This window comes from Pieris rapae, chromosome 4 (assembly GCF_905147795.1).
Source record: "Pieris rapae chromosome 4, ilPieRapa1.1, whole genome shotgun sequence".
NCBI lineage: Eukaryota > Metazoa > Arthropoda > Insecta > Lepidoptera > Pieridae > Pieris > Pieris rapae.
This window is the reverse complement of record NC_059512.1, coordinates 6,805,869-6,827,744: the sequence shown is the minus strand read 5'-3', so window position 1 is coordinate 6,827,744 and position 21,876 is coordinate 6,805,869. Positions and strand designations below refer to the sequence as shown.

Sequence of the window (21,876 nt, the reverse complement as noted above, 5' to 3'; positions counted from 1 at the left end):
GCAATACTACTAATAATATTGTATAAACTGCAAATATATTTCAAAGTAAAAAAATCACGAGTACAAAGGATTAAATTTAGATAAGTACCAGATTCTGTGTAATATTTTTATATTAAATATTTTTCTGTGGTAATTACTAATTCGAAACAGATTAGTTGATTACAATACAGAACCACAGAAACCAACGCAGTTTACAATTGCTCTAGAGTGTTGTATTGACTTATAAAACAGAGATAGACATAATATATATTATATTTATATAGGTCTTTATAACTTGTTTTGATTTTGAATTGCGATTTATGTCGTAATTGATATATAAAATAAAAATGAATAAAAATTACGAACGGTGTACACATTGCAATAGACGTAAATGGCTTACAACAGGTTGTCTTCGTAAATGGTTAAAACCAATGGAATGTAAACATCTACAAAGAACAATTGAAAGCAAAAGAGACTTAAATGAGACTGACATAGTTAGGTGTGTGTTTTTATCAGAGAGGACGAGTCCAGTGAAGACTAATAAGTTTATAAAATTTTGGAAGAACAAACTATTCATTACTGGTAGTGTTAGGTCTTTGCAGAGGTATTTTGGGAACAAAAATAATGCCAATGAGTACTTGTGTAAACCTGTTGAAACCTCATCATCTACAGAACGACTTATGTTTGCTGCTAAACCCGAAATTAAAAGAGATATTGATCTTCACAAACAAATGATCAAATGCCAACATTCAGATGACCACTCAGTTTTAAGGGGACATCATCAGCACATTTCACTTGAAAGCTGTGCTATTTATTGCCAATTATCAAAGTATGTATTATCTGAGTATAAGTTATATAGAGATATCTTGACCTGATAGGTGTTGGTATTTAGATAAATGTAAATTTAATAATGCATGATAGTTGACTTAGTAAGTAAGAGTTTGAGCTAACTATAACTAATTGATTTTCAGGCATGGTTGGTATTGGGGTGGAATCACATCTAGTGAAGCTGAGGTGCTCCTTGCAGGCCAGCATGATAATGTTTTTCTTGTAAGGGACTCTTATGACTCACGCCACATACTTTGTGTGTCTTTTCGATGTGTGGGACGGACTTTACATGCTCGTCTACGCCATGCAGATGGTCTGTTTTCCTTAAATAATGAGACATTTGTACCAGCAAACAGAATATCAGAACATTGTGCAACTGTAGATGTTAAATCAAATCTATTTGAAATGCCAGTAAAGTTAGCCAGACCATTAAACAGGTAAGAAATCCTAATTTGATCCTCTTTAAATGCCCTTTCATTATTTTATTATGTTTTTCTTGATTTCAGGTTTGCCAAATTAGATTCTCTACAAAAGATTTGCAGATTTGTCATACGCCAAACAGTTTCAGAACAGTTGTGGAAAAATTTACCTTTACCACCTAATCTTATTACATATGTCTCTCTTGGTAGTGATTATATTGCACCAACATAAATTAGATTGTTAACTTTTTATAACACTTGTAATACACACAACATGTTATATATTTAAACCAAGCTGTAATATTGACAAAGTTAAAAGTAAAATATTAACAGCCACATGTATTTTGGAGAGAGCAGTAAAAGTAATGTATAGTTGTTTTGCTAGACTATGTTAAGTTGTATCCTCTTATATTCTTCTTCATATATAGCTTATTTATCTTTATATTAAAGTATACAAATAAATTAGTTAGTATGCAAGGTTTCCCAAAAATTTAACAATTTTCATCTATAATAAAAAATTGTGGCAACATTAAAATAACTTATATTTCTTTTAGATATGTAAAATCTCTATTTGGTCAATAAAAAACTACCATGTACTTCCTGTCCACCAAACTAAAGCATAAAACCATTAACAACAAAAATAATTTTATTTAAGCAAAATAGTTATTAAATAAATTGAAAATTAAAATACTGTCATTTATCTAGAACTTTATGAAGAGTATACATTATTTGCAATAAGTATTCATTCACTTAAGTGTGTTGATGCCCAGCATGTTTTTAGCCTGTAAAAATAAATCTATAAAAAATGTGTTCATGTTACTAATAAAATTACAAGATTTTATACTATATTTCTCTATCATTATACTGTAATTTAAAATTTACTGTTTTTCATTTAGTTATTTTTAATATATTATAATGATAAATAATTCTCACCGTTACAAAAGCAGCTGTTAGGGATTGAGGTGCCACTGCAACAGGATTCATATTGAGTGCAGTTTGAATTAATTCTGCATCTCTTATTCTAGATTTAACAAAAGATCTTGTGGAGCTATTTTCTTCACTTTTATCAGTAAGATAGAAAAGTTCGGAAGCCTTGTATATGCCAGCCAAACCCACTCTGCGTATATACCAGTTAAACTAAAATAAATAGTAATAAATATAGCTTTATCAAGTAATCCAACTCTCATTAGTTAAGAAAAACAAAAAGATGGTAACTTACATCTACACTACGATCTCCTGTATGATAACAAATATCATCTACTAATGAGAGCAATGTCGCTAAGCAATTAGGAACATTATTTGGTAGTGCTTGTATAGCCATAGCTTTGGGCCATGTATTCCTATAAAAGAAATAAAAAAATTAAAATAGTCTTAAAAAAATCTATTTTAAAGAGATTTTATACATTACTTGTAAGGATCTATCATTGACAGCCGTATCATTATGGCATTCTCCACTTTCTGAACTGGTATTTTAGACTCCTTTATATCATCTTTGGTCCACTGCAATTGTAATTTTTAACAGTGACAATTTATTCTAACAGTTGTAACAAATAGAACTTTGTTACTGTGAAATACTTACTGCCTTCATTTGCTGAACTAGTTCATCATTACATTTTACATTAAAATAATGTACAAGATCTCCCCCTCCATTTGGAAATAAACCATGTGTGATGCCTGGGTATCCCACAGCTTCTGCTCCAGCTGCCAAAGCTTCAACAGACCATCCAGATTTTGGAACAATTTCTAATGATTTAGCTAGTATTTTGTTTTTAATGTCATCCTCATATTGATGTTCTTCATTATTTGTTCTTGTTATTGGAATGACCGTATCTTTTTTTTCAGCAATCTGACAATAGTGCCTTAAATTATTTGATGTCCCAATAATTGGTGCTAATACAACACGCTGCTTTAAACATCTATGACCATTTCTCACAGCTGTTGACAAAATATGAAAAGCATTTAATTATTAATATTAAAGTAACTTATCTTAAACTGATAGTAAGGTAAAAAATAAAACAAGCTTTAAAAAAAATCGTATTTATTAAGCCCGCACAATTTTTTTATTTTTGAGTATTAGTTTGTGCTTTAATCAAGTTAATACATTCAGTTAAACGTCCAACAAGACCTTCTATTAAATGGAAAGCATTCAATGCAGAATTTATGATATCTTTCTTGTTCTTTGTAGGAATATTTTCAAGCATTGTTCCTACTATGTTAATTTGAACTTCAACATTTTTATTCTGAACTTTCTTACAATCATCAATTTCCTTCAATTTGGCTTCATAATGTGCTTTAGACATATTAAGACCAGTACGTAATTTATGTAAATAGTCTGTCTCTATAAAATTTAGAAATTCCTTTATCCCTGTTTTGTTTTCTAAATCTTTTAAAACAATATATCTCAAAAAATTCAATGCACTAATGATTTGATCAGCTAACTCAACCAAATCAGACTCTTCACCATATGGGAGATAGCAAATTTTCTTAATCATAGCGTGCAATTGTGCGCCTGTAAAACATTCTGGTATATCGATTTTTTTTAGGGCCTGATCTAATGAATTTTTGTACAAAGTTATAGCATATCCAATCATACCAGAATGATTGGCATTGTCAATAATATATTTTAATACTAAAATTCTACCCCTATAGTTAAATTTATTAACATACATTTCTATCAATTTTACAGCCTGTTTCCGATTACCATCATAATTAGAATATATAGAGACATTTATTAATATTTTACATAATTTATAATGAATAGGCACAGTTAGCAGAGAGTGTGATGCATTGTCTGGAAACCTCTTCAGAATACTGGTACCAAGTGATAGTGCTTTTGTTTGAGGGCTGTATTCAACAAAACTCAGTAAGTGTACAACACTTATTAGAATTATATGTGTTATGTATTGATTTGAATAAATATGAGGTACTGCAAAATCTGGTACTGCAAAATCTTCTGAGAATATTATATAGTATAATCCAGACAAAGTTGTTAGATTAATTTTTTCCTTATGTTTAAATGGATCCTCAAAATCATCATTAATAGATTCCGTTGTTTTGGCCTGATGATTCTTCTGACTTTCTTTATAACAGTCTTCTAAATAAGGAAATAGTTTAAGAATATTTTTTAAAAGAAAGCAAATATCCTCTATAATAGTGGAACAGCATTGTCGAAATTGTCCATTGTAATTACATTCAGGATCTAAATCAATATATACAAATGGTTTCCCAAGCAGGCTTATGAGAAAAGATGCTATTATTTGAACAGTGTTTTCATTATAGTTAGTTTTTAATTCTTTAATAAAAGGCTGGTAAAATGGAGGCAAAAGTGAATAAACATGAATTATCCTCCTTACATTCGGATCACTATCCATTAACAATCTTTCTTTTCCTTCTAAATTAAGATCCAATACTGGAATAGCTTCTATGTAAGTACTAATAGAGTTAAGACAACATTCTAATGTCCTGCCTCTTTTAGTAGATAATTTTAAAAGTAGCTGTTGTAATGGATTTAAAATTATACTAAATTGTGCATCATTTTTGGCAACTTCAATCTGTTCAATAAATTCCAACAATGCTTCCTCATGATGTCCACTTTCAATAATTAGTGAAAGAAGCTGCTCACAAGTACCATATAAAGAAGGCTTTAATGTGATTGTATCATTTTGAATTTTGCTGACTACAATGGATATGAGGTCCCAACAATTATCTCTAAAATTGTTAAAAAACTTTTCTTCTTTAGGTACAGTTAGAGCTTCTTTATATTTTCCTGCATCTAACAGTGATGATATGAGATCCACAATATCCATATTTTGATCCATTTTAAAGGTAATTAAGTTTTCAAATTAATTCTACAAAGTTGTTTTTACCTCTAGTTTGATAATTTGATAGGACTCTGGAATAGAATTCACTTCAGTATTTCATAAACAGCCTTAAGTAATTAACAATGTTAGATAAAATTAAAGTGTAAGTTGCAAATTCTATAAGGCATTATAGTATAAATGTATAAACAAACCTGAACCAATAACGCAAGAACAATATAGGAAATGTACTATTTACTAATTACTATTAATCAGTGATGCCAACTCCTACAGAATATTCCCCTAGGATCAACTTCACATACTCCTTATATGTACATATTTTTTGTAACAACATACTCCTTATATGTACATATTTTTTGTACACTAGTTTTAAAAGGTAATTTTAAATTTAGATTAAAAACATTCAAGTAGTATTAAATAGGTGTTATTTTTTATCTTGGGAGTATTATAACTCATTAATATTTCAGTTTTAGCCACGCTTGTATTTAGAACCGTGTGGTTTAAAATAAGGAAAATCTAAAATACACCTCAATAAAATATGTGCTAATTTAAAAAAATCCCCTTGACATCTCCCAATATCAAAACCTTTAAATTGGCATCACTGCTAGAAATAAAAAAAATATTAAAAAGTAGATGTTACTTACAGCACAATAGCCTTGGAAATTTAGAGATGTTCATTTCGCTTTAATATTTTTGTCAGAAGAGTTGAAACTGACAAATTATCCGTAAAATTTCCACATGTAATAAATTATTTGCCAGGAATAATGTGTTAGAGACCTTCCTTTAATGCCTTCTTTTTGGAATTAAATTAAGTAATTAGCAGACACTTCGCTAACAAACAACAAATTAAATCAATATTAACTAATATTGTACAATGTACATTCTGGTATTTTATTAAAGACCATAGAATATAGTCAACAACAAGAGAAGAGTAATAATGTCAGCAGTCAACTTTACGTCGACTTACTAGTTACTACTAATATATACTATACTAACAAATAAATTAAATTGAATTGAATTACACGTGGAATTAGGGTTCACAAACCCACAGCCTAAATTATCGTCCTGACCAGGGATTAAAATTAAAAATTACCGTAAAATCTGCGTAGATAGTCTTATGGTGGTTGTACACTCTCGAGTACGAGAGTCTCTCGCCGAGTGTGTACAACCACCATAAGATTCTCATTTCATAGAGTTTTCTAAGATTTAGTATAGTAATACATATTTATATTTTTTTACCAGCGGAAAGTAGAGATTTCAACGAACAAGCTCACGAACATTTTGAAAAAGTGCTTTTAATTCTCTAATCTAAAATTGTTTTTTAATTTTTTACAAATTAAAAAAAAAAAGATTTTTTTATTCTATCCAAGTGTCGCATTGACTTTTAGGTGTTTCTCATGGTGACCCAAATTTCGGGTTGCCTGTGTTTTAAACTTTATGATTGGTGAAGAAGGGTCTTTCTTAACTGGAGAGGGCATCCTATGATCCTAGGCCAGGGGATTTCTGGCCTTCTGGGTGGAATTAGTCTTGGGGTATGTCACCAAGACCATCTGGCAACACTGGATTAAGCCTACACTTATTACATAGTTCATTGTCTACGCTATTGTGTACACATTATTAAAAATTTAAATTACGTTTATTTCATCTGTTATTTAAAACAAGTACCAAAACAAATATATATATTACATTATAAGAATATGTGAAAGTTCTAAAATTATTTCCTGTGTTATAATTAAATTATTTAATCATTTATGTTTTTCTTATTTTAAATGAATGTATTCAAAGATAGAATGACACATAAAAAACTTTAAAAATCACTTGTGTTTGCCGAAACATTTTCCAAGCAATATGCATCTATCCAATTTACAATTTCAAAACGAAATATAGTCTCCCAATTTAAACTATCAATTATAAATTAATTAGCAAAACAGTTAAGAAGTTACAAACATGGCTACGAAACATAAACATATTTTCACTCGGTCCAAACCTCTGATGAATATCTATAGTGGATTGGATAATCAAGGAAAAGAGGTAAAATTTATATTTTATGTTAAGTGATAATTATATTTAGTCTTAATTAAAAGTGAGCTACTTTTAGGAAATATGTCAAAGTTAAAATATCCATGTAAATACAATATGTGCCAAATATGTATTTAAATATTTTTACTAGGTTGAAGTACGAGAGGATGCTGAACAACTTGTTAAATGGCATGAAATATCTGATGCTCTGGTTGCTGCCGGCTATTACAGGGCCCAACTACATGGGCTATCACCTTTTGATAAAATTGTTGGTGGTTTGACATGGTGTATAGAGTTGTGTGATATAGATATTGACATCAATCTTCTATTTGAAGAGAATTTGACTATTGGAAAAAAAATGTAAGAGTTGTTTTTTTTATATTAGTTGTGAATTTTTTCTTTAATGTAAGAAGTATCATATTATAATATTTTTACAGAGCCCTCACTGAGAAGATAGTCAAAGTATTGCCAACAATGAAGTGTCCTTTTGTTATTGAACCTCATCAAATTCAGGGTTTAGATTTTATCAATATTTTTCCTCTTGTACAATGGCTTATAAAGTACTCAAGTGAATTTAGAGAGGCTAAAGAAGACGAACTTCGTATGTTTGCAGTTAGGCAATATGAAAAAGATCATATATTTGAATTGGATAGAAAACATTATATTCAACAAGAAAAAATGTTAAAAAATCTCATTATGATACAGGTTAATTATTAAGCAAATCTTATTTCTTTTTCATTAATTAGTAAGATAAACATGTAAATATATTTATACTATGAATCTTTCAGAATCTCTATAAACCATGTAGAGTGCGTAAAAGAAAAGGAGGTCTTCCAGCAAATGACTTAGAGCAGGTAAATGCAGTGCTATCTGAGTATGATCAGCGTATTTTAATGCATATATCTAATAACGAAACTGATTCACAGCCTGATGAAGGACTTGAATTACTGGTTAGTATTATTTTAATAAATATATTGAATTTTTAATATCAAGTAATTATGCTTTCTTCCTTTTTTTCAGTATGATTATGAAAAAACACTTGCTGATCCATCAGATATTACAACAGAAGTAAGTATTTTTCATAGGAACTTTTTAGTTTTTTATCAGATACATGTTTTAACAGACTTTTAATATTTCAGACAGATAAATTCATAGAACATGAAAACTCAGAAAAAGATGTTTCAGATGTTAAAATTCATTATGCTGTTTTGCAATCAGAGTTAACTGGTGATCTTCCTCTGGAATTAGAAGAAAATGAAAAAATTAAATATTCTAATGATATTGAACAACTATCAAAAGTTATAGACACTATGGAAAATGAAGTTGAAAATGTGAGAAAGGAACATGAAGAGAGAATGGATACAGCTAAAAAACAATATACCACGGTACTGAATAAGTTACAAAGAATCACTCGGAAGTTAATAAAAACAGATGATTTTACGTAAGTATATTTTCCTTGCCAAATAAATAAAAATGCAAAATAAATAAAATAAATAAAAATATGCAATTGTTAAAACTTATATAACAAAAGAGTGTCATGTGTTATATATACTTTACTGTTAATTTCTTTCCGATATATTTTCTTTACTCACTGATTGAATTTTGGTCAAGCATCCCAATGATATGAATATTACATAACCATAACTGTAAAATGTTATTCAAGTTAGCATTAGTGAGATATCACCACATGACAAGTATGCATGACAATTCCATTTGACTCATAATCAGATTATCTACTTTGTTATTAGCCAAGTAATAATTTAATTCCTTTCTGAATTCAATATTGGATTAAAATATTTTCTCCATCGAAATATTACACACCAATGTATTGAAAATTGCTTACAATTTGTTAAGTTACTAATATTCATTATAGTATGTAAAGTGGGTTTCTAATTTTTACCTGTAAAATTATGTAATTAATTACCTAGGGTAAGAAGGTCCCCTTTGTGTGCAGTTAATGTAATAGATAAAATTTGGTTTTACGTATATTACAGTGATAAAAAGGCAAAGGAATTTTACAAGTCCCTTAAAGAAATAGCAAGAGAAAGAAATGAACTTTTGAAGGTGATCCATCACAGAGAACAGGAACATAAGAGCCTTCAGGAAGAATTAAGGTTCACATTTTTTTATTAATTACCTATTTTATTTTGTTATTTTTGAAAAATCGCGCCAACCGTATAACAATACTAGTAGAGATGTTTTTTTTGTTTATTTCACTCATTCTGGGTAGGCAAAGGGAACTTTACAGCCAAGTCTTCAGTACATATATTTTTTTTATTGATATGAAATGAAAAGAAACCTAACCTAACTTATTGGAGTTGAAATATTGAACCTAATTCGTAAACTTTTTAGAAATATTTCCTTATATAATATGATCATAAAAACTTCTATGAATTTTTTTAGGAAAACCTTAGTGGTTGGTTTTTTTAATTGACATTGTTTTAACAGTTAGAAAAGAGAACGCAAGAGTGCGCGAAAGGTACAGAAAAAGCACGAGTGTGCTTTTTCCCCACATAGCCATATCTATAGCACATAGCCCACATCCCGAACGCTATACGTCCCTGCAATATGCCACTTTTTGAGCAACTGTATTAAAAAAACTTTTTCAGTTTAAATAAGTATTTTTTTTAGAATTGCCCAAGAACCTACTGCTATAATAGAAGAAGAACCCCTAACTCCAGTAGAACTGAAAGAGTTCCAAGAAAGAGAAAAGAAGTTAAAAGACTTTATTAGTAAGACGAAAGCGGAGTTGGGACATTTGAACCGTCAAGTTTTAAGGTATTCTGTGGCGATTGACGAAGTACCTGGAACGGCTGAGTTATTGCAGTACGAGAAACGTTTCGTAGAATTGTATAATCAAGGTAATGGCTTTAATGTGTTTGAAATTAAAAAGTATATTTCTTAAGTTTAATATAGAAACCTCTTAAGATGTATTATAAAAAAAGTCATACAGGTGTGTTCAAATGTTATTAAACATACAAAAAAGTTTTTTTCTCAAAATCCAGTAATAATATACGTACCGCTGCTGTAGCTACTTCATTTACGTATTTTAATAAATACATATAAGTATTATGTTTTTAGTTGCATCAAAACATAAAGAAACAAAACAACATTATATTTTTTACAACACCCTTTATGAAGTGAAACTTTATACATCGAAGGAGTTGAGTCTACTTAATTCAATTTTGGATAATTATGAAGAGTGAGTATTTATAAAAAAATGTGATATTAATTTAAACTAAGACAAAAATATGTTGTAGTAGATCCATCAGAAAGTCGTCTCTTGACCCCCCCCCCCCCCCCCCCCAATGGGGGAATGTGGTTAATTATTCCTTTTCCTCTATACTTTTCAACTTGTTACAAGTAAAAAACAATTCTGCCCTTAAGTAAAATGCATTAAAATTCTTAACAGAGTTTACTTTACAGATAACAGTACTTGAGAATCTAATTTTGTATTGACATTTTTTTTTAACATTTGTCTATTAAATTACCAGAGTAATGTCATCACCAAGAAAACGTGAAGAATTTATGATTCAATTCGAATCAATAGTAGACTGGGTTAACCAAACCGTCCGTAAAGTCGAACACAAGTATCAAACAGAGAAAGAACAAAAGGCAGCCCTTCACACCGAATATTCAAGGTTGATGGACGTACAACGACAGTATGCGGCCGCCTTAAAGAAATTGGCTTCGGAGCGACATCGAATAGGTTCAGAGGAACAGTAAAGTGTTCAATACGTAATATTATTTCTATTAATAAGTATTGTTTGATGTAAAATGTATAGAAATAATGAAACCCCCTTTTGAAATATTTAGTATCGCATACGGAATATAGAATTAGGTAAATGAAAGACGTCGGATATACCTGGGGGTCTAGTCAAGCAGCCTAACAGTAGTGTATGTAGGAAGTCGAAAACTAAATTTCTATGAAAATGACAGCAAGTACCAACACAAAGTTTTCTACTTTCTACATACACTACTGTAAAGCTGTCTTGACTAGATCCCCTAAGCTGCGGCCAATATTTGTACGGAGTTCGAAATTTTAAATGCAGAATTCCATTATTATTTAGTATACGTCAATATGACATTGACATACGACAATTTGTAACACTAAGGTCTGTTTCACAATGTATAGATAAAGTACCAAATAGCTATACAAAACATAAATTATTCGTAAGTCAAATGTTCCGAATAAGAAACTACTTATCTAAAAAAGCTTATTTTCATCCACTTACGAGTAGTGTTTGAGATGTTTTCAGAGTTTAAAGCTTTCTATTCAAAAAAGTATTGTTACTAATCTATTAACTATTCGATTTTTCGTTCGTTAGTTTAGGAATAGTTCAACGTCTCAAACTTGGGGTCATTCACCTCTCAAATAAGGTGAGCTGCTAATTTTCTGTTTGCAAGCATCTTTTGAATAGGCATTTATGTATACGATGCATTTTTATTCCGTAGCTCAAGGTAAAATGGCCTTCACCGCTGAGATCTTATGAAAATATAAACAAAATAATACATTATTGAATTGGTTTTTTTTGTAAATTTTAATATTCATGATTAATGTAAAAAAATAATTTTATAGAAAATTGTCGCTTTTTTTAAGTTGTCAAACTCGTTGACGAGTTCTAATTTGGTAAAGTGTATTTACATTGTTGGTTATAAAAAGTCATATTATTAATTACTATTGCTAAATTTGTTTATTGAATGTTATAAATAATTGAGGTCCGATCACGGTTACTTAAAATATTAAATCAAAAACAATGTTTTCATAGTATCCGTTACAGTCAAGTTCCGGTCGAATAAATAATTTTCATGAAAAAAAATATTACACCAAAACGGGCACGAATCGTGATTGATATTATTGATTTACCTAACACCTCATGTTATCCTTAAATATGCTATGCAGTGTGATTTACTTATTTAATATTATGTTTCTGTTTTGTTATTCTATTTTTAAGTCTATATTGTAAATGGAAAGACAAAATTAGAAAATTGTTTATATCTTTTAAATGAGTCTTTGTAAGTCAGGCAAATAAAGGAAGCTGAGTTTGTCTATCCTACTTGAGATTTTTTTGTAACGGTCTACCATGTTTATTATGGAACATAAGATAGACAGGTATCACTTATTCCACGGCATTAAATTTGAATTTGTAGGCATCCCTACTCATCGGCAAAGAAGACAAAGGGCGTAGGCCGATAGAAAATGCAGGCGAAAAAACTCTCAGTACTCTTTTAAAAAAAAGCAAATCATCAAATAACGCATATTTAAAAACAAATATAGCAAATTAATTAGAAGTAGCCTGCCCATCACCAGTCCCAGGCCCTTTTATCAACTAGATAATCGCTAACTTTGTAGTTTATTAATATCATTTTTAATCACTAATTTGGTAATATCAGACATTAATTATCTGATTCATCACGTCACGCTGTTCTTCCTGTTTATGTTTTATTTGTACCTATATTTTCTAGTCTTAACCAACGATTCATATTTTCTTAGCAATAAGTAACATACCATCAGTTTAAATAACATCAAGACTGCTAGATGTATTGTATTGCGTTTCTACATATTTGTAAAATGAAATAAAACCAATTTTCTATTTAAAATGTTTTACTAATTATATAAACAATACTGGTTGACATAATACAAAATTCTATAAGATAAACGTATTTATTTATAAATATACATAGTAACAATTGATTAAATTTTTTCTTTAAATACATTAAATGCCTCATTAATTCAATAACTTGTATAAAAATACGCAATAAGCACGTTATAACTATCTTTTATGAATATATTGGAATCACACAATATAGGATAAAGGTAATAGTTCATAGGTTTACGACGTTGCCGTGAGAATGAGGTTTATGAGAACTACTTCCACTATGACTGTGTGTATGCGAGTTGGAGCTACTCTTTTTATACATAGTGAATGATACAAGTTCTCTGTTTGCATTTGTCATGGCCATTGAATGAGAGACTACGTCGTAGCCCAATAAACTGTGTAATCGGTTCACGACAACGAGTGTCATACCTTTTTGTGTGACACGCACAGTTTTTTCTGAATCTGATGATACAGCTGCAGTTATACCCAATGATGTGTTCAGCTCCTGAAATAATGATAATTTACTAATGTGACGATGAGTTAGCAATTCAAAACAAATCTCACATTTCCAGTAAAATGATAGCAAATTTCTTGTTGTTTGTCAAACCCCAAGAAACCCCAAAAACTTAGCATCTACCTGAATCTTCAGTATAACTTCCAATACCGACAGCGATACCGATCTCAATTATAAGTTATTGTATCATAGTGGTTGCAACATCAGCGCTATGGAGAACAATAACGAGCTTGCATACAAAAACGTCGTGATCGCTATCGCTGTCGCTATTGGAAGTTACAAAGTGTGGGCGCTAATTTGGCTTTATTATACAGATTATTATGCGCTTGATTTTATACTTATTTTCCTTACATTACATTTTTTCAGTTCTGGTTTTGTTTGTTTGACTAATCTTACATAGAGATATAGATAGATAGCTAAGTTAAGTTTACAATGTTAAGTACTGATTTACTAAATTACTCACTCTAACGACGGCTGCCCTTTCGTCCTTTTTCAGTCCATACACCGTAGCTCCTTCATCCTTAGAGAGGTGAGGTGCACTTAAACCTCCCATTATCATTATATAAGGCATGTTTACACAAAACTATATCGCTCTACAATAAACTCAACGTAATAAAGAGAATCACCGATAAATTCTGACAGGCATTGTTACTGCAATATGCTACTACAATTAATATGTTTTGACTTTGAGAGCGTGATTGCGTACGCGGCGGTATAGCCGCGAGCTAACTTGTGAGTCGCGACAGGTTGTTTCAAGATGTGTGAGTGTTCTACGTAATGTAACTTGAATGGCGGGTTACAATGGCTCTACATGTGTGCACTAGTATCGCAACATAATGACGTCGATTACATGGCCTTCACGGTTGCATGGCACTTTGAGACTATTTAACCGCACGGCATTCGTAGCCGGTAGGATAATTTCACTCCAAAACACGTGCAACAGGGATTGTTTACTATGAAGTTCCTGTGAATGCAAGTAATGAGGAACCTTTGTGTTATTATACTAAATTAAAAACCCTCACTATCACCCATCTAATAATTAGAAACTAACTAATTACACCTTAGTTTTTTAGTTTTAAATCTTTGGAAGAGGTTCTAAGTAAATAAGGAGTTTTCTGATTTGAAAAGATCATTTTTATGCAATAACATTTTGATAGCATTTATAAATCACATATAATATCCATTTTTGGTTTGAGAATTCGGGGTAGGTCCAAGTCGGAGTTTCTTCAGTAACTTTTAGTACTTAGTGTAGTGTTTTAATATATCTATTTATTTATGTACTATGTCGTTAGCGTACCTATCTTACGGCATCATTCGTCAGTGACTTTTATGAAGTCAGTGTCATATTATTGTAATCATCCCATTTACATAGTTATGTCAAAAATAAAATTCAATAAAGACTGCAATTTAGAAATTTTCTTCTATATACAAAAGTAATCGAGGTTGATATAAAGATGAGTCACTCCATGAGCAGTCCTCGAAATATCCAACTTGGTCTGTTTATCTTATTTTAATAGTTAAATGTTATATAATAATAGACACATTTTTTCTTTTTATCTAATGATGTGTACGAATAGTACTTAGGTCAGTCAGTTTTAATACTGACTATATTCAAAGTCAGCGCTGAGGATACGAATGATCCCCGTTAACTGCTGAACTACGAACGCCGATTAAAAATTAATTTAGTCTGCTATGCAGGAACTACTATAATATAAGCCTTAGTGATCGAATTAAGCTTTCCTAAAAGTTCTTTATTTACCTTCCTATACATCATCAGTGTGTCACATAAACTAATTATTTTAGTATTCGAGACGTATCAAAAAGCAAGATTAGTATTCGTGCAAACTATGGCGGAATTGGCTACGCGATCAACCAATGTAAAATGCCTTGAGAGTGCAGGAGTTTTAGGTAATATATAATGCTTATTAGTTCCTAAATCTTCTCTTTTATAAACTGTAGTAGTCTGCATTATTTTAATTTTGATTTGAATAAATTTAGACACTGATTTCTAGCGAAACAGTAACTGTATCTATAGATAAAATATGTATGAAATAATATGTATTTGCTTTGCTTTAACCCTATAGGGTTATTATTTTGCCTGATGAGAACTACTACTAGAAATGAAAAAGAGGTAAGTGTGGAGCGGTTGTACTTACATTATAAAGAGCTTAATTTTGAGAGATTGTAGGGACCCTGGATCTACGTTATTTAACTATATTACTAACCCAAGAATGAAGAATTTTTCTTGGATTTGTAAAGTCGGAGACAAATGCTCGAACGAATGCTACCTTAATGATAAGAGATTAGGTTCCAGAGCTTGACAGTCAAGCCTACAAAAAGTCGGTGACTTCTTACTTTTATGTTACATAAAAATAAATCCTCTGCCACACATTATCGCTGTACTGTCTACACACAAATATCTGTAATTATTTAAAAAGGAAGGTTTAGGTGTATTAGTTTTCAAGGTTTACGGCTCAAGTTTCTCCCTGCTACGCCGGGGCGGGTTGTAAGCTATTGATGTGAAACATCTATAGCCGCACGATTTCTGGCGTGGCGACGCATGCCGTGGCGACGCGTCGCCACGCTATATGATATACAGTCTAAATGCAGTAGTAAATTTCACATTAAAAATATTTAATGAAAATAATGTTTATTCAACAAAGTCATCGTTATCTAGAAAAAAAATCGTAATATTTTATTTTATCATTATGACATATTTAGTTCCTATCACAGTCTGTTCTTTTCTGCATATTACTTTAACAAAATAATGTCGATGTTTCAACATCTGCCAGGCGTCCCGTGACGGCTCACATTTTTTATTCTCTATAAGAATGTCACTTTGTAGAGTTGCTTCGTCCGCTATTATCTGATGCATGCAGTACAGTACGGCAGTGTGCTGTGGTGGCGGCAGCAAGACTCGCTGAACACGATGAAGCTGTAGCCAGGCAGCTGCTTAGTGGAGGCATGGTCACCTCAACACTCGAAAATCTTAACAAGTATAATGTATGTAGTTTTTTTAATGTATGAAAACTATTTCTTTTGTATACATTTATCGTTTTAACCTAACTATATTATATTGATATTATATATACGCTAAGTATAAATATTTAGTTAAAAATCTTATTTCGTTTTTTTTTGCATTTTTCTATAGTTACAGTAGTTTCGATCCTTTGAATTTCTGTTCAATTAAGAGTTACAGAATAAATAAATTATTTTACAGGTATATTATAAGCGATCAGCGTTGTATTTATTGCGAGCGGTGGCCAAGTAAGGAAGCTTATTTTTAATTACTGTAGGGCTACTTAGTCATTAACGAATCATTGGCATATATTCTTTACAGACACAATGAAGAACTGGCTTCAGCAATAGTTCGTTTGGGTGCATTAGAGCACATTGTGTCATGTCTTGAAGATTTTGATACTCAGGTAGGATTAAAAAAATTACATTAAGGGATTACAATTTGAGATCTGGAGTTGAGTTTAATGATAGAATATTGTATGAGCATAGTAACACAAAATACATTTTGCTTTCGCAGGTAAAGGAGAATGCAGCGTGGGCCCTCGGCTATATTGGAAAGCACAGCGAGCACTTAGCCGGATTAGTAGTCGATGCGGGAACTCTGCCATTGCTTGTGCTAGCTTTTCAGGAACCGGAAATGAGCTTAAAACAGGTGACATCATCGTCTACACTGTATAAATGATACATCACCGCAACTAGCAAATGTTCTTACGATTTGATTCGAATCCGACTACCTAGATGTTAGTATATTAATATTGATATACTACTACAAAACGTATTCAGTTCTTTGACATTTTACTTAAAAATGTATAATAAATATTAAATACAACATAACTATCAACAGAACGACAGCGTTTTCTTAAGCACGTACCTTGACTATGTTTTTAGATTTCTCGTGTACTGGACCTAGTTGCTTTTAATAAAATGTAAGATGAAAATGGGTAAAGGCCTTTTTTTCTATAGATAGCAGCTGGTGCGCTCGTAGATTTAGCTCAACACAAACCTGAGGCAGTTGTCGACGCTGGTGCCATTCCACATTTGGTACGTGGCTTAGAGAATCAAGATCCGAAATTAAAGGTATGCTTAACATTTTTTATTTAAATGTTTTAAATAAGTGACCTAAGTATATATTATAATGTGATCACTTACAGCTCATTCTGTTAGTGATCACATTGTATATAGGTAAACAGGTTCCTTAGTATATTTGATGACCGTATACAATATACTTAAACCGTACTCTTGTTAATTTTTTTTCGACATATTACAGCGTAGTACATTGTGTGCTCTGGGTGCCGTGGCCAGTGCGAGAGCTGAGCTAGCAGAGGCAACAGTGGCCGGTGGGGCTTTGCCCCCTGCCCTATTACACACTGGTCATGATTCGGCCCCAGTTCGAAGAGCTGCGGCTTGCCTACTTCGAGACATAGTCAAACACTCTGTTGATGTAAGTCTATTATTTTCCTAAGCTTTACAAACTAAACAGGCGCAAGACGATGAAACGAAAGATATAAGTCGAAACATTGTGTTCGACTATTTGCAGATACATACATATACCATAACTTATCATCTCCAGTTTCAACGCGCATTGGACCATAGGACATTTGAACGGAGCGCATAACTGGTTCATATTTTATTATACTTTCACACCCCCGATGAACGGTGTTTTTACAATAGCTTTCAAAAATATGTAGTTTACAATAGTTTTAGCATTCAAACAGCGGAACTAAACCAAAACTTTATTTATCTACAGTTGGCCCAGCTCGTAGTCAACACAGGAGGCTGTGGACCGTTAGTTGAACTCATGTTCGAAAACACAGGCGGAGCGCGTATTCCTGCTTGTATGGCCCTCGGCTATATAGCAGGACAGTCTGATCAATTGGCTATGGCGGTCATTGAATCAAAGGTGAAATATTTTTAAAAATTTGATTTAGCACCTTAAATTTCATAGTAAATTTAACTTTTACTTATTTAATAATTTTTTTAATTACCTTATTCAACCCATACACCTATGAGTATTTTAATGTGCTATTTATTTTATACAGGCAGTGGTGGTCTCGGTTGAAATACTACAGAAAAATGATGCAGATGATGCAGAGTTGTGTGCGGCAGCTTGGACTTTAGGGCATATATCAAAGCATTCTCCACAACATAGCCTTGCTGTTGCTGTAGCTAATGCATTTCCAATTTTACTTCAGGTTGTAATCCAACAAGTAATGATTACTCACATAGAAATCCATATTTAATTTAATTTGACTATCTATCAAACTAAATAGTTAAAAACAAATTTTTAAAGCTAAGACTCTGAGCAGCTTAATATAATTTTTGGTATAGCTACCAAATCATTAAAATAAAATACATACCCTTAAATTAAATTTCTTTACGATTTTTTTTTTATATTCAAGGCAAAAATAGGTAGTAGATAGATGAACAAATTAAAATAGTTTGCATTATTTTAAGTGTAAATCAATTTTATGTACTTACTAGCTAGTATTTGAATTTTTAAGACATAATAAGAGAATTCAAAAAAATATTGTTTTGTCTGGTGTTTTGGTAGTTGGTTAAGGTGTTTAATTATATTTTGTCTCTCACAAAAGTAAATATTTTTAATGTTTATAGTTGTACACAAGTCCTAAGTCATCTGCAGAAGTGAAAGCCCGGGCCTCTTGTGCATTGAAGCAGGCCTTGCAGTGCTGTTTACACAGGCCAGCCTTAGAACCCCTCTTACATTCTGCACCAGCATGCATACTCAAATATGTTTTAGCACAATATGCTAAAGTAAGGAACTCTTGACTTTCCTTTAAGTCATAACATTATGATTTAAGAGTTTCTTATCATATCTTTAAACATAGAATATATCATATGTATATTTTGTTAAAAAGTATCACATTTGTCATTCCTTTTTTCCTTTTTAATAGACTGGATCATCATCAAGATTATCATCTTCATCTTCATAGTCTTCACCATTATCAAAGTAGTTATTTGCATAATCTGTACCATCATCAATTTCATCTTCTTGTTCTTCTTCATCTTCTAAATCTTCATCTATATCATCTTGTTTTTTGTTGTCATCACCAGCTGTAGCCATCATCTCGTTGGTGTTCTCCTGTGTTTCTTTTTTCTCTAGTAATTGTAAACGTTTTTCTATATCTTTGGGATCATCCAACTTTCGTTTTCGAGATGCTGGTCGCATGCGACTCGCTTGTGGTCTGAGTTCAGGAGGGAAATTAGCCCAGACACAATCCAATACCCTTCCTTTACTGGCGTCTATGGCTAACAACTTATATTTATCAGAATATCTTTCAATTCCATCTGTTTCTCTGTTTGCTTTCACATAGGCGGGTGATTCGTGTAAGTATTCTATAAATTGATCCTTTACAATGAGCATATATTCTGTTGCGGCATCACTGTTTAATGGAAGAGGTTTTGTTTCTAATTTTGGAAATAGAGGTGGTGGAGCCAAAATTTGTGGTGCATTATCTCCTCGCGCAATACCAAGAGCCTGCATTTGCTCTTGTGTAAGCGAGGTATTGCTACCCCGACCTCTTCCTCTGCCTGCCATAGTATTATTATTGCCAATTCATTGATTTTATAAGAAATTAAAAGAGGTAAATTAATTAATTTATAACTTTGTTCATGGTATTTAAATTCATCAGAATATATATAATTTCCCACAAATTGCAAAATTGACAATTCGAATTGCAAGAATCAAAGTTGGACAAGTCAAGTGACAAGTCAATACTCAGTAGTCAAGTGCCAACACAAACACAGAAAATTAATAGACTAACTTATCATTGTTAATCAATCAATTATAATTTTATTAGAATATAAAATACCATTGATTTTATTTAGCGAATTAAAAAAAAATATTGTATACAATTTTTGCTACAGAATGACAAACGTATAATAGTGGATTGTCTGTCCTTTAGACTTAGTCAATTGACCTCATACTGATACTTGCATATTTTCGTGACCGTGAGCGGTCATAAACGAAAAGTTCATTATTATTATTTATTTATAAGTAATACTACTAAAACGCCTAAAACGGAAATAAAACGCATAAAACCAAAGGACAAAAATGTAGGCAAAACAGCAAAAAGAGGCGAATAAAACTGACTTTAAAATATTATAATCATAAGTAAATACCATAATATCATAGGTACTCTATTGCCTAGAAGAACCGCGGTCAATCAATCAATGGGCGGTCTATTCAGACGTCGGTTAATACATAATGCTAGTTATTACTTTTTAGATACTTCCAAACGATGCCCGAGCCAGAAGACTCTTTGTAACAACTGGTGCACTAAAAAGGATTCAAGAAATCGATACGGTACCTGGAACTTCTCTAAAAGAGTATATAAATATTATTAACAGTTGCTTCCCAGAAGAAATAGTAAGGTATGGAATTTATGAATTTTAAATATTATAAGGATCCTACGATTACTGTTATTTAGGTTTAACTGGGGCTTGATAATTTATGATCTTTACAGATTTTACACACCAGGATATTCAGATTCATTATTAGACAGAGTAGAAGCCTTTACACCACAGGTATAATATAAAACATTTTAGTTTTATAGGATCATAATATTTTCATAATGTTACTTGTTGGCATGTTTAACTATCACGACTAATCTGCACTGCGCAGATTATCTTACTTTTTCTACCATTTAGATTATTTACTTTTCGGTTTCAGATTCCAGAATTATTCACGGACAGGGTACCTAGCGACTGCCAGAGCGAATTGACAATGGAAAACACAAATTGAATTGTATATATTTTATTTTGTTCGAATGTTAAGTCGTTTAATCAATTTTCCATAGTGTCCAGATGTTTTTTTGAACTTTAACTGATCTCCCTCCAATCGTCGTCGTATCAATTGCCATAGATTGGGTCGCAACTCTGTAACTGATTTTCATATTCAATTTAGATACTATTTTACCGCCGGAAAATTATTTAACTAGTGCCAATAAGAGGGTAGGATATTCTGGGATCTAAATATAGGCTTAAAGTCAGAAATGAGATTTACCGCTAAATATGATTTGTATATCATATTAAATGTATTGGTTTATGACACACTTAGCGATACTCTCGGCTCAGACTGATTTAGCGCAAACTATGACTGACTATGAAAAACTAACTGCTACGTCTCGTTTCTGAATCAACGGCGACCGCTCGGCCAAGTCGTGACACTAAAAATAAGATACATATTCTTATTTCTTTGCACAATCTCGGGAATCACTGCTTTTGCTCAAGCGGTGACGACGGCGGCTATGTCAAACGAGAAAATTTTGGGTTCATCCAATTTTGGAATAAAGAGAAGATGTCAATGTCTTCGTTTGATGAATTAAATGATAAACTAAAGTCAAAACTTAAAACGTTATGAAATAATTATGAAAGGTATCCAACCAGAACAAATGAGAGGAGACAGAGACAGACGCCGCGAGGCTACACGGGAAGGCCCCCTATGTAACGAGAGGGCCAAGTACCGTACGTCAAAAGTGTATTGGATTTTGACTTACAAAGTTCGCCCGAAATCTCCCTCTTACTAGATCAATACTTACCCAAAGCCAGGACCGCCAAGTAGGTTAAGTACATGAATTCCTTCTGTATCCACTTCAAAACATATCCTTTCCATCTTACAATTTATATTGTGTGCTTTGAAATAATTTTCCAAATTACTGACA

The 21,876-nt window shown here is 31.7% G+C and overlaps 5 protein-coding genes across 7 annotated transcripts; 3 read left to right on the top strand and 2 right to left on the bottom strand.

Moving 5' to 3' along the window:
• Positions 1–182: 182 nt before the first annotated feature.
• LOC111003093 lies at positions 183–1,812 on the top strand. Its single transcript, XM_022273457.2, has 3 exons — positions 183–808; positions 951–1,244; positions 1,314–1,812. The coding sequence occupies exons 1-3, from the start codon at positions 327–329 to the stop codon at positions 1,456–1,458; spliced, it is 921 nt and encodes a 306-aa protein (XP_022129149.1). The 5' UTR covers positions 183–326; the 3' UTR covers positions 1,459–1,812.
• Positions 1,813–1,854: 42 nt separating this feature from the next.
• LOC111003091 (ubiquinone biosynthesis protein COQ9, mitochondrial) lies at positions 1,855–6,033 on the bottom strand. Of its 2 annotated transcripts, XM_045627961.1 has the most exons (6): positions 5,689–5,951; positions 2,806–3,161; positions 2,635–2,726; positions 2,446–2,566; positions 2,160–2,363; positions 1,855–2,008 (listed from the first exon to the last, which is right to left on the bottom strand). In XM_045627961.1, exons 1-6 carry the CDS (start codon positions 5,720–5,722, stop codon positions 1,973–1,975), a joined length of 843 nt encoding a protein of 280 aa, XP_045483917.1. In that variant the 5' UTR covers positions 5,723–5,951; the 3' UTR covers positions 1,855–1,972. The 2 variants fall into 2 exon arrangements, with proteins under 2 accessions (XP_045483917.1, XP_022129146.2); XM_022273454.2 differs by lacking the exons at positions 1,855–2,008; positions 2,160–2,363; positions 2,446–2,566; positions 2,635–2,726; positions 2,806–3,161 and adding an exon at positions 3,248–5,118 and having other exon boundaries at positions 5,689–6,033.
• Positions 6,034–6,730: 697 nt separating this feature from the next.
• On the top strand, positions 6,731–12,659 carry LOC111003066 (coiled-coil domain-containing protein 93). 2 transcript variants are annotated; one of them, XM_022273427.2, is made up of 11 exons: positions 6,731–7,075; positions 7,215–7,423; positions 7,501–7,768; positions 7,852–7,917; positions 7,990–8,013; positions 8,084–8,131; positions 8,203–8,504; positions 9,058–9,177; positions 9,695–9,924; positions 10,145–10,265; positions 10,558–12,659. In XM_022273427.2, the coding sequence occupies exons 1-11, from the start codon at positions 6,992–6,994 to the stop codon at positions 10,787–10,789; spliced, it is 1,704 nt and encodes a 567-aa protein (XP_022129119.2). In that variant the 5' UTR covers positions 6,731–6,991; the 3' UTR covers positions 10,790–12,659. The 2 variants fall into 2 exon arrangements, with proteins under 2 accessions (XP_022129119.2, XP_022129118.2); XM_022273426.2 differs by having other exon boundaries at positions 6,732–7,075; positions 7,852–8,013.
• Positions 12,660–14,506: 1,847 nt separating this feature from the next.
• LOC111003018 (sperm-associated antigen 6-like) lies at positions 14,507–21,760 on the top strand. Its single transcript, XM_022273351.2, has 14 exons — positions 14,507–14,671; positions 14,981–15,085; positions 16,023–16,180; positions 16,398–16,444; positions 16,518–16,602; positions 16,713–16,847; positions 17,159–17,272; positions 17,463–17,636; positions 17,943–18,095; positions 18,235–18,387; positions 18,809–18,967; positions 20,442–20,587; positions 20,680–20,740; positions 20,886–21,760. The coding sequence occupies exons 1-14, from the start codon at positions 14,632–14,634 to the stop codon at positions 20,955–20,957; spliced, it is 1,602 nt and encodes a 533-aa protein (XP_022129043.1). The 5' UTR covers positions 14,507–14,631; the 3' UTR covers positions 20,958–21,760.
• On the bottom strand, positions 18,738–19,893 carry LOC111003016 (DNA-directed RNA polymerase III subunit RPC7-like). Its single transcript, XM_022273349.2, has one exon. The coding sequence runs from the start codon at positions 19,749–19,751 to the stop codon at positions 19,101–19,103; it is 651 nt and encodes a 216-aa protein (XP_022129041.2). The 5' UTR covers positions 19,752–19,893; the 3' UTR covers positions 18,738–19,100.
• Positions 21,761–21,876: the final 116 nt, after the last annotated feature.

Coding starts and splice junctions, on each gene's coding strand:
- LOC111003091 (XM_022273454.2), bottom strand. CDS start 5,044: ATGGATCAAAATATGGATATTGTGGATCTCATATCATCACTGTTAGAT.
- LOC111003066 (XM_022273426.2), top strand. CDS start 6,992: ATGGCTACGAAACATAAACATATTTTCACTCGGTCCAAACCTCTGATG. Junction 8,014..8,083: donor ATGAAGGACTTGAATTACTG/GTTAGTATTATT, acceptor CCTTTTTTTCAG/TATGATTATGAAAAAACACT. Junction 10,266..10,557: donor ATTTTGGATAATTATGAAGA/GTGAGTATTTAT, acceptor TTAAATTACCAG/AGTAATGTCATCACCAAGAA.
- LOC111003018 (XM_022273351.2), top strand. CDS start 14,632: ATGAGTCACTCCATGAGCAGTCCTCGAAATATCCAACTTG. Junction 16,445..16,517: donor TTATTGCGAGCGGTGGCCAA/GTAAGGAAGCTT, acceptor TATTCTTTACAG/ACACAATGAAGAACTGGCTT. Junction 20,588..20,679: donor TTCCCAGAAGAAATAGTAAG/GTATGGAATTTA, acceptor TGATCTTTACAG/ATTTTACACACCAGGATATT.
- LOC111003093 (XM_022273457.2), top strand. CDS start 327: ATGAATAAAAATTACGAACGGTGTACACATTGCAATAGACGTAAATGG. Junction 809..950: donor ATTTATTGCCAATTATCAAA/GTATGTATTATC, acceptor ATTGATTTTCAG/GCATGGTTGGTATTGGGGTG. Junction 1,245..1,313: donor TTAGCCAGACCATTAAACAG/GTAAGAAATCCT, acceptor TCTTGATTTCAG/GTTTGCCAAATTAGATTCTC.
- LOC111003016 (XM_022273349.2), bottom strand. CDS start 19,751: ATGGCAGGCAGAGGAAGAGGTCGGGGTAGCAATACCTCGCTTACACAA.